General features: G+C 40.2%; 1 protein-coding gene across 1 annotated transcript; it reads right to left on the bottom strand.

The window, feature by feature from the left end:
- Nucleotides 1–527: 527 nt before the first annotated feature.
- On the bottom strand, nt 528–11,502 carry LOC310891717 (nuclear pore complex protein Nup153-like). Its single transcript, XM_083853959.1, has 6 exons — nt 10,896–11,502; nt 9,562–9,654; nt 9,236–9,323; nt 6,044–7,450; nt 5,239–5,433; nt 528–723 (listed from the first exon to the last, which is right to left on the bottom strand). Exons 1-4 carry the CDS (start codon nt 11,238–11,240, stop codon nt 7,020–7,022), a joined length of 957 nt encoding a protein of 318 aa, XP_083710085.1. The 5' UTR covers nt 11,241–11,502; the 3' UTR covers nt 528–723; nt 5,239–5,433; nt 6,044–7,019.
- Nucleotides 11,503–12,309: the final 807 nt, after the last annotated feature.

Genomic DNA, 12,309 nt, shown 5'->3' with positions numbered 1-12,309 from the left:
CCTGAAAGACAGAAAAGGCTAAGTTTAATCATAACTCATTTCAGAAAGCATCACAGATTCAAAGTGCTGCAGTCTCAATCCATTCCTTCTTCCTACAACTACAAGGATAGATGGCATTTTATCTACTTATTTTTAGAAGAAAGCCAATATTGCAGTACAGGTTGGAAGGGACTTCCGGAGGTCACAACTAATACATTGACCACGATAAGACCACTTACAACAACTGTTTAATTTGCTTTAAGCAAAGCAAATCAGAAGAACAGGAACAGAAGAAGCGTACGCAATTATGCTGTCAAAACCATTCTTTGGTATGCGTGAACAAATAATGGTGTATAAATCACTAATTCTATGGATTTACTATTTAAGCACTTAAATACAAACACCTCTGAATGGAATCTGCTCTTTTAACTTCACACTAAGCAGAAAGCATGTTTTCAACTTCGGATTCTTTTTGCTGATTCACACAAATCTGTACAACGTATTATCTGTGAAATATTTTCTTTACAGCAAGCGTGCACTATCTTTACCTCAAAAACAGCTGGAGCCATTAAAGAATCTCCTAAAGAGCAGTCTCCAACAGCTTGCATGCTGTCATAGGGAGCATAGGAGCTGTAGTTGTAGTCAGCGTAAGCATCGTAACTCCTCTGCGAGTGGTAGTTCTGGTAATCTTGGCAATAATCATTATAGTTGTATGACTGGTACCGCTGCAATTCTGCTTTCAGTCTGAAACATGAGGAGTTGCATACAGTCAGAGAACAAGAGACTGTAAACCCAGTTCTGAACTTAAACAATTTGTCAGCTTACATACTTCAAAGCTTAAAAGGAAGCTTTCCTAAACAGTCACCTAAGTGACAGCTTAAGTCACAGCTCAAAACCTCATTTCTATAGAAGCAAGCATCCTCACCTTTGCCAATACCAGAAGGAATTGTTCTCATGGATTAACTCCAGAGCCTTGACATGGTTACCTGTACACATCAAGTATTTTTAGCGTTGGCATAAGCAAGCTGCTGCTAAGTCTCTGTGCTTTGCTAAAGATTGATTTAAGACCAGAGACATTTATCAAGCACAGCTGCTTTAAAGATGCAGTCTTAACCCTTCTATCTTTTGTTTGGTTAATTACTAGATCTTATTTCCAGAAAGAAGTGAATGGAGTCAGATTATCCATTTCAAAAAAGCATCTGACGCTGCCTGTCAGTTTGCCATGTCTACCTCCACCTGCTCAGTTTTTTTGTTTGTTTAAAGTCCATTAAACATTCAACAGCTGCCAACTATACCGCTCAGGTGAAGTCAGTCTTGCTTAACAACACAATCGCGATTCTCCAGCATGACGCCTTATTATTAGTGGGAGAATTACAAAATACGCTGGTTCTTAAGAAGAAAGGGCCAGCTGATTAGCTTTCACTACTTTCCCTTTCAAGATTTTCTCAGGGGCAGCTTCAGACTAATGACAAGAACCAAGACAAGTGCTATCTGTACTAAAACTGAGGTACACTGCATAAAGAACATTCAGATAACCCAGCTGCATATTCAAAAAAATCAGCTGTTTAGACTTGTCTTCACTGATTCTGTACAGGCAGACCTCCTGTGTTTGCAGTGCCCAGTTTCTCTCACTTGAATTGGGGATGCAGAGAAGTGAGTTCTATGCTTTTGGGGAAGAATACAAGCTGAAGGCATTCTGAAATAGCTTCCAAACTAAGCAAACATGAGGGACAAACTAATCCAATGGCTGGGTATTTCAATGCTAAGAGAGCACGGTACTCAGCCATTCAGAAACGTATTACTGATGTGTATTTTAATACCTACATTTGTTTCAATACTGCAAAGCTACACAAGTTCTAATAAAGAGGTAATCCATTGTCTTGTTACTGTAGTAAACAAACAGAAGATACATCATCTTAGGTCTTCTGCTTCCAACTGCACTCTTCCTACATACAGTTGTGTAGGGAAGGAAAATCTGAAAATACTGTTGACGTTCTTCTGGATAGCCGAAGCAAGAAAACATGTTTGTGGCTTATTCTTGTTTTCAAAATAAAACAATATTAATTTAATCAAAAAATTTTGGCAAAGAAGTTTGGACAGTGCTCTCTTGGAGAAGAGCATTTCCATTCTAAAGCAGAAGGAGGCAACATTTGCAGAATTATGCTAGGTAAACAGAAACAGAAGTGTCATTTTTTACTATTTAACAGAACACACAAGCTAACCTCATGAACATACTGAAATTGTTTATATGAAGTCCTGTTTTGTCAGTATCCTGGATCAGAGTTCATCAAATTTGGTATCAATTCTTTAACCGTTCAGAGACCTGAATTGCCTTAAATAAGTGATAGAACTGAGCCGGTAGAGTAAGAAACCCTCTCAGGAAGTGCTAAGCTTTAAACTCCCCATTGCCCTAAGCTCATGAAAAGCAAAGAATAGCATTCTAAACCTGTTCTAGTAATAACGCCTTTGGCTTTCTCCCTGCGTTCCCATTTTTCCCCCCCACTTCTTTCCTGTCAACCCACTGTAAAACTAGTTATGTGCTTCTCTCAAACTAGAGGGAAAGCTCTAAGAACAAGAACTCCCTAGCATATAAAACCACTTCTTGTCCCTTCTACCTTATGCAGGCCCAAACCTGAAAATATTTTCCAATGCATTCAGCTTTGCTACTGTTGAGAAACAAGGCTGGTTACAATGGCAGCTAAGCCCAAGTTGCGCTGTCTGGCTAGACTTAACAGTTGGATTCCCCCAGCCATCCTGAAGCAGGTTGATGAATCCAGGGAGTCAAAACATAGGACTTCTGCATTTCTGGTTTTGTAGACTGCATCCTGTGTACAGCCACTACAGCAAGGGCCACAGACTTTCCAAAGGCAGAGCTACAAGAATCCGATTATTTAGAATAACTGTATCAATGCACAACTCCTTGGTTACCTTTTAGAAATTCCTATGCTCAGCCGGATTCCTTTTCCCCCCAGACCTGGTGCGTTCTGGCAGTCTTGCAGTGCCCTCATCTGATCACCTTGCTCACCAAATCTGACATAGGCATACCCTCTACTATTTTCAAAAGGGAGAAAACCAATTCTGGTATGCATAACAGTTACAAAGCTAACGAATTCAGTTTCTGTCTTCTACAAAAAACAGAAGATAGCAGCTACTATAGCTTCTATTACTTAAGCAACCTCTCTGGCATGTGCACGTGCACAGAAAAGGCTTTCACCAAATTAAAAAACTTGGGCCAGGAGCAAAAAGCTTATTCCTTGGTAGCATTAAGATGCAACTCACTGAGAGCCAGCAAAACAATACATTTTAAGTGCTCTCTGCGTAAGTAATCAGATTCCATATTTCTGCATATACAGCAGTTAATCAGTTAGCACTAACCCACTCCTTTTGGAGCCACAAACTTTATTGGTCACAAACACCAAGAGCTGGCTGTAATTATCTGAACCAGTATTAACCGGTACCTCTGAACTCTTCAAACAAAAATATCTTTCAGGTGCTCTTAGAAGAACAACATCAATTGCCTGCAACAATTTGATGGCTTTGCTAAACGGAGCACTGAAAAGCACAGTGGTACAGTTTCTTTTGTAGCCTGTTCAGAAATTATAGCCCCGTGCCTACAGCTTCAAATCAGGCCAAGCTTACCAGCCCAACTCTTACAGCTTAAGTTCACTGCACTCGAATGCCTTCAAGACGTGCTTTTAGGAGCCATGGAGAAGAACCCTCTGGTAAGACCACCATTATAAAGTACTGAGTGTTGTTTTACACTTAAAATAGAACTATCTGTTACAGTCATTCATCAGCTTTCCCTAGGCTGCTGCTCTCTCACTACTGAATGTGATCCTGCTCTCAGTTTCCCACTAACTTTTTCCCCCAGCGGTTATGGCCTCTTTTCATCTATGACACTTTTAAGGGACTACACCGTGTTGAAAAATGCTGGTTAACATTTCCTTTTACACAAGGTGCCTCATCGAATTTTCCTGACAAAACCAAACCCCAGAACCTTAACTAGAAGAGGAAGCACACAAACACACACGCCTCCCTGGCCACCATATCTCCCCAAAACATATCTGTTCAGTAACAGACCAACTGTAAGAATACTGCGATTAAAATCAGTATAGCTCTATACACTGCTTTTGTTCGGGATTACTAGCTAATGTCCTTCCCCTTACCCCTTCTGGAATTAATACTGAATTCTGTACTCCAAAACGCGGTTCTTAAGTCATACAAATGACATTTAACAATCAGAATTTTTCCACACAGTGATCCTCAATAAAAACTTCAATCCTCTACTGCAGTCTTTCAACAAATTAAAGGAATACAAAACTGGCTAATAACTGTTCAGTGATTTTTGGACCTTTGTAGCACTAGAGTAACAGCAGTACACTCTGCAGCATAGTTGCAAGTACGTGGGAATAAGATACTCTCTCTCATCTCTTTTTTTCTCTGAAAAGTGTGAGGCCTCTATTTCACCCTACTAAAGATTTTACCACCAACTGTACTGCTAGCATTGAGACACTGCAACTTCTGTGCTTGTATGAGATGCAGGACAGGTTCCTTAAGGTGTCGCAATTTTTTGTCTAAACCTAGTGTTGAGATCAAAAAAGGGATTGCTACTAATTGCGTACGTATCAATAACCAGGACAGAAGACATGCTGCATATAGGAATTAAACTTTTTCTAAAGCTCTAGTACATGAACATATCAAATCCCGCAGATTTTTTCTAGTATGGTTTCAGAGGTCTTACTTGATGGACATAAGCGCACAAGTGAAGACAAAAGATATTCTGTTTACCTGAAGTACATGAAGGTTTGAACTACATTCTAGTCCTGATCTTTCCAGTCAAAACTGTTTAAAAAACAACCCACCAAACAGTAAAACAAACAAGAAAACCCCATGCTTCCTCTCTACATAAAACTTTTCACAATTGTGTTTTCTGCCCACCACCTGGCTTTAAAAAGTATACGAACTTCTTTGAAAGATCATGTTTTTAGTCTGAACTCCAAATGAACAACGTGTAGGGCATGTAAAGAACAAGCACGTCATTAATGAAAGCTTTTCTCTAAAAAGGATAAACTTATTCTTGGGGAAAAGTGTGGAAACAGATGTTATCTAGGCAATATTCCTACAGGAAAAACGAATAATTTTGCCACACCTCAAAGGAAAAAATAATTGTGCTTAACAGGTAAGAAAATAAAAAAAATCAGAGCAAACCAAAAAATAAATCACAGAATATGCATCCTCGTTTTAATCATTAAGGATTACCTTTGAGCTCTGCTTTGGTGCTTGGCTTTGCACTTTCACAGGCTACACACTTCGTGGCCTCTGCTTTGTTTTGAACCAAGCAGGTCTCCCAATCCCAGCTTCCTTCAGGCTTCTTGAATTTGTCTAAATCCAGAAATTCTCCAGAAGGAGCAGAAAATGCAGATGCACTGCTACTGGTCACAGGTGTTGGACCCTCTGTGAGACAAACAAGACAGTTAACCATCCTGTTTGAACATGAACTATAAAATGAGCATTAACTTTTAAATCTGATTTGTCAAATCCCACAGAAATGTTCAAAACTACTCCACAACTCCCCCCCCCCCCCCGCCCCTGAAAAAAATAAAAGCCACCAAAAACCCACAAAGAAACAAACAAACAAACAAAAAAAACAGAGTGGAACTCAAAGCTTCCAAACAACACACAACTCTGTTCAGCACACAAGCTTCTGCTGCTGTTGACCACAGTGTAACCTCCATAAAGAGGCCTGACAGGTGCCTTTTAAAAAAAAGGTGCCTTTTAAGAGAGAAGCAGAAGATAACGCTTCAAATTCAAAACCGGAAAGACAAGAATGGCTCTTCCCTTCCACAGCACACGCAGAAAACTTTTATCCTAGTATTACTTGCATCGCTCTTCCTCCTGACAAGTGCAACGTAACCGTGCAATTCACTGCACCATGGTCACAGTAAACCCCTCATTTCCAAAATTCCTCCTTGCAATGGCAAGAGCCTCAGACAAAGATGCCGACTGACCGCTCAGAGGTTGGAAGTCCAAGAGAATCAACTCTGTCTGAAATCCATTATCTTACCTCAGGAAATTTCAGTCTTACCGCACAGGATGAATACAAAAGCCCGGTCTAGTCCATCTTAATTTGTTTCTTCCACGATATATTTGCACAGGTGTTTTTCGATGTAATGGCATGTTAAATGACATTTAGAGTCAAAGTTAGAATTAGAATCGTATTTTAAAAACAATACAACCACGCTCAAAATCAATTACGGTCACACACAATGGGAAACAACCCAGTACTGCCCTGAAGAAGTTACCCAGCGGGTCACTCGCTTTCTTGAAGCCTACCACTGACCTTCATAGGCATCTCTCTGCTTTAGCTTAAGACTAGTTAAGACTACACTGTCTTGAAATCTGGCTTCACATCTCCCCTCAATTACATACAAACGGTGAGTAGAGGCATTTTGGACACATTCTGTAATTTTTTTTACTTATTTTTTGAAAGAGAAAAACGCAGTCATTTTTAACTCTTTCTATGGAGTTCTCATTTTCGCCAGTGAAAAATCACTATGTTGTTTTTAAATTAAGTCACCCACTTCAGCCATCTTCCCTCACCAGCTGCAAAGCCGGGGGTATCTGCATTGATCCAGCTCCGTACTAATACATTTCACAATCAGTTCAATTTATGCGACAGGCTGGAACCTGGGCTGAGACCTCTGAAGTGCCTGTAAACCAATCCTGCAGACAGCCGCTAACCCATCAACCGTACCTGGGAATCGTGTTGCTTAAAATATTCCATATATGCAACGTACTTTTATTCTGTACAAGATTCACAGAGGCTAGGATGGAAACAACAGGAAAAAAAGGACCATACCTGGTTTCTCAGACTGACAGGCTACACATTTGTTATCTTCCGTCTTATTTGGTACAAGGCATATTCCACAGTCCCAAGAGCCTTTCGCCTTCTTAAATTTGTCTCCAAAGCCCAGAGTGGCTGTTGTGTCAGTGCTGCTCGAGGAGGATGTCACTGTCACCGAGCTGTCTGTGACCACTGGTCATGTCAGAGCAGGCATTACTCCCGTTCCAGGTTTTGGTGTCTCACATGCTATACATTTTGTAGCTTCCGGTTTGTTTTGGACAAGACATGTATCACAATCCCACGTTCCAGGTACTGTTTTGAATTTGTCTCCAAAGCCCAGCATCCCTGCTGGGGGCGCTGCTGGCTTTGAGGTGTCGCATTGACTTGAACTTACTGTCTGTTTCATACTCTCAACTGTTGACGCTTTAGTAGCTTGACAAGTTACACATTTGTCCTTTATGTCTTTGTTTTGCAGAAAAGGGTCACATGTATCAGATTGCCAGTACGATGCTTGTTTAGAAGTCTCTTTACCTGCAGAAAAAGTTGTTATTGCAGGCCTAGTATAAACCACTGTGCTTGTTGTAGGTTGCGCAGACGTAGAAGAGCGTGTTTTCAACAATCCAAAGTCTAGGAAGCAAGAAAAAAAAGTCTTCCTGTTAGCGCGGCACCTCACTACATGTAACTAAGTGACTTTACTAGAGGGCAAAAATTTCAACTCAGGTGCCAATGGTTACAACTAGACATTCAGACCGAGCGCAACAGGAAGTCCCCAGAAATCTTATCTAAACGGATGAAATTTCATCTGCTGCACTGGGTCACAACAGAACATTTCGTTAAAGCTTCATTTAACTCTTTGTTTCCAAGCAAGCTTTAAATCAACATTTTCACTGGTCGATACAAGTACAAACAGACAGTAGCTGACTGAAATCTGACAGTCCAACGTGGAATGGAAATAATACAATTTGATTAAGACGCGATGCCCAATCGAATCAAATTTCTAAAGCTCCTCCTTCCGTAGCAGATGACTCAAATCTACTCCAGTAACTGTACAGAAGTTTGTACTCGGAGCAGCAATCCATGCGGTATTTTCCCACAGATGCTGAATATTAATTAAATAATAAAAACTCAAGACAATTGAACAACTGTCTAATTTTCTATAATCTTTTTCAAAATGCATCGGACACAGGACAACTCCTTATTTAAAAGGTGGCAATTTTAACAGGAAAGACAAGCTACTAATACAGAAAGACTAAAGGAAATGCATCTTAAACAGCAGCTCAAGTTGCTTGTAAATCTACCTTGAACATAGTTGTTTTGTGGTTTGTTTGTTGGTTTTTTTTTAGTCAAAAATGAAGTCTTTGAACAATGTGAAAAACACACTTTATGAAACTGTTGAAAACAATTGCAATTGCTTAAAAACAAAATTCAGAAAAGGGTTTTTAACGTAAAACACTCCACTTCTGTTTGCAGTTTAAATTTTAATCCACAGGAGCCATTGTAAGCTAAGGCCCAAAGATTCGCAGCTTTCGCCATGTATTTGGAACTGAAGCTCTTTCCTATTCTTTCTTCACCTGGGCTGAAGGTGGGACAGGAGTGTTGAGCTTTACAAACATTTCCTTTTCAATTCCACAAATTGTATTTACTTAAAATGAAACACCGATTATCTGGCTAATTCTCTTAGTACCTCATTTACAATTACATCCTAACACGTAAAGGAGATGCAACCCATCTGCTTTTCATCTTGCAGTTTTACTTCCAGCAACAAACACCACTTAGAATAGAAGGGGGCAGATGCACCCTAACAAACGCAGCGCTTAATGTAATGCTCTCCTACATTCATATTTATAGCAGATACTCTATTAACCATAAGTCGTGTGTTGGTTTTTTTTTAATAAAAAATGCTAGCGTATTTTTTGCAGCATCTTTTTAAAAGGAGTTCATTATCTCTCCAGGATTTTTTAGAACGTCTAAGACGCTTCCTTCCTTTAAGACGTGGGCAGTGGTGAAGGGACCACCAGCAAAATCTTTGACCTCCTCTTTCTGTGTGTTGATGTTGGTTGAGGTGGTGGTGTCTTTTGAAACAAAAGAAAACAAAACCAGCTTTCACAATGTGACCTAGTTAGAGCAGATTATACTCACTTTTGTTAGAAACAAGAATTTCCAGCTTTCATGCTTCTCACATAAGAATCTTCACAAATTCTACTTACTTTGCAATGCTTTATGATTACAAGCAAAACAAAAAGCAACAAAACAAAAAAAAAATATAAAAGCAGATCTGTCACTGGAAAAATACTGCAGAAGTCCAACACTGCCTGGAATTGCTAGCATGCGCAGACAGGACAGATTGAAGATTTAATAAAGAAAAAAAGGAAAATCAGCACTTCAGATCTGAAGTGCTAAAGTTTCAGTTACCTAGGGTAAGAAAGGGCGTCACTGGAGTACCACTGGGTCCAGAAAGTTCTGCCGATTTTACAACGGGAACACTAAATGTAAACCCAATCTGCTATGAACAAGAGAGGTTTTTCAGATTCTCAAGCCACAGGAACTCCAATCGAATGCACACACAAAACCAAATCTGAAAGCTGCTCTTCACATTTGTAGCACGCATGCTGAATGACAAATTATAAGCCAGAAGCCTACATACTTTTCTCCATCAAGGCAGATTCTGCTTTAGTGTTCTGCAACAGCCTACTAAATGCCTAAGAAAAAAAGTCAAGCTCCTTTATTATTTTACTTACAGAAGACGTAGGTAGCACTTCTGCCTCAGTAGATTTCACAACTGGAGATGAAAACGCGAACTCAGGACTGCTAACAGTACTTGCTGGTTGTATCTGTATTTTCAAAAGAATTAAAGGTTTATATTTAAGAGCAACAACTACCTGAATTCACTACCCAACAGAAGTCCCGCAGTGACGTCGAAAAACCTGATGTTTGAGTTATTTTGCAGATAAAAGTAATAATAAAACACAGGGAAGTTTCCAAGTGGGTATAGGACAATATCTTCAAAACCAAATTCCAGAAACTGAGAGGAAAAGCTGGAGATGCTACTTAGGTCTAAATGCACGGAAAAGCAAGCCAGGAAGCTGAAGAACGGCAAACTCAGCCCAATGATACTCCAAGAACTTCAGCAAACACCTCAACATGTTAAAGCAGCTGTCTACTTCAAACCGTACAAAAAATATTTCAAGTACTCTGGAACAGATTAATGTTTATTTTATTGCAATAATATGCCAATTATTGCACCCTAGGCTCATTCTATGTGAGGCTTATATGACCACGTTACCTCTAATTTAATAACTTAAATAAAGTTGTGGTTTAACCATTGCAGGCAACTAAGCACCACACAGCCACTCGCTCACTCCCTCCAAATGGAACAGGGAAAAGAACTAGAAGTAAAGAAGTAAAGTTGTTAAATTTGAGGTAGCATTAATGACTCATCGCATGTAATGGCTACCTGGAAAGACAAATGCCATAACCCTGTACATACTCCCCACTCCTTCCCCTTCTTTCCCCCAGCATTTATTGCTGAGCACGATGCTAAATGGTGTGGAATATCCCTTCGGTCCTCTGGGCTCCGCTGTCCTGGCTGAGTGCCCTCCCAGCCTCTTGTGCATCCCCGACCTCCTCGCTGGCAGGGCAGCGTGAGAAACAGAAAAGGACTTGTCACTGTGTAAGCACTGCTCAGCAACAGCTAAAACACCAGTGCCTTACCAACACTGTTTTGCTCACAAATCTGCAACACAGCATCATCTACTACGAAGAAAATTAACTCTACCCCTGCCAAAACCACTATAAATAACTTGGCATAAAGTCCACACCCCCCTTCCCCCGCAGACTTCCACAGCATTTGAAGCAGTTATACAATCACGTTAAATGGGAGTTGGCAGGCTCTAAGACTGAGAGAAGCAGAATCAAAACATTTATGCCTTTTTCCCCAAACTGGCATACAACCCCAATTCATTCAGCTGCGTAGAAACTAATATTTGTTAGTTTCATGAGCACCACAGAAAAAGTCAACTCGCAATAAAGCAGTATACTCATTGTAAACATTATTTATAGCATAAAGATTTACCTTGCCCGCCGCCGTCGCTGCTGCATCTGCCATGCCTGCCGCCTCCGTTGAATTTGCCACGCTTGTCGTTGCCGCTGTTGACCTTGATATGTCCTTTGTCATCAGTAGATATGGCATGCCCGCCGCCATTATGGGATATGTCAAGCCTGAGGGCACTGTTGAACACGTTATGCCCGACGTCGCCGTTGTATATATCATGTCCTCCACCTCCTCCTCTGATAGATCTGTCAAGTCCTCCACCTCTGATGGATCTGTCATGCCCTCCACCTCTGATGGATCTGTCATGCCCTCCACCTCTGATGGATTTGCCATGCCCGTCGCAGCTGCTGGAGTTGCCGTGCTCATTGCTGCTGTTGAAACAGCGCTCGGTGACGCTGAGACAGCGCTACTACCAACGAAACTAGAATTGAACTGAGGCAGCGATGCAGCACTGATGGGTAGGGGTATGTTCGGTAGCACTGGTTCCTCCACTTCCTAAAGTTGCAAATTTTAATTTTTCTTATACAAGACATACTACTTTCTCACTCCATCCCACCCAATTTATTAACAAAATTAAATAGAACAAAAATCCATACAAATTAAGAGAAAGCAAGTTTCCAGAAGAAATCCCGATCTCCCCACCTCTGTCTACCACGTCATTTTAATTTATGGCAGGCCTGCTTCCACATTATACTCTATTCAACAACTGTACAGCAAGAACACTGAAAGTTAACTCAAAACCTGTGCAGAACAGAGACGCACAGATCACATTTTTTTTCTTTCTTTTCTATACTTTAGTCATCAAAGCTCTGGAGAAGCATCATCCTTTCTAACTACCCTCGCATGGCCTCAATTAAGAGTACACTCTCAAGACAAGTGAGAAAGTGTTCCTCTTGCAAAATTAGGCAGGATAGCTGCCAAAGTTTCTAAAGTCATTACAGCAGGGAACGTGGAAAAAGGTAATGTTTAAAGAAGCAGGTAGGTTCAACAACCAAACTAAACACAAAAAGCACCAAAGAAAGTCAGACTAGCAGCACTGAAGATTGTGTTCTGGTAAATACAGTCTATACCATGTATCAGGATGCAAATATAAAAATCAGAAAACAGCCTCTTAACAACTTCAATTTTCATCCCTGCCACTTACTTTATTCGATTACTAAGATTGGATGAGTTATGTTTTAAATGGCATAGGAAATCTGACCAAAATTTGTACAGTACTATCATGATCTACTTAGAAATGACTAGGAAGGGATGTAAGTTGGTACTACTGATATTCAGTGCATCCTGTAGCTTACATCTGTTTCACAGTTTTGATTTGAAAAGTTTATGGAACTTTTGATATTTGGACCATTATTTTATTTGCGTTACAGGAATAAACAACAGTGTTTACGATTTCTTTATATTGCATCATCCAGAAGTCCCATTTAATGATTTG

The sequence above is a fragment of the Anser anser genome (genome assembly GCF_964211835.1).
Source record: "Anser anser genome assembly, contig: HAP1_SCAFFOLD_71, whole genome shotgun sequence".
In the NCBI taxonomy this organism is placed as follows: Eukaryota; Metazoa; Chordata; class Aves; order Anseriformes; family Anatidae; genus Anser; species Anser anser.
This window is presented reverse-complemented; position numbering and strand designations above follow the sequence as displayed.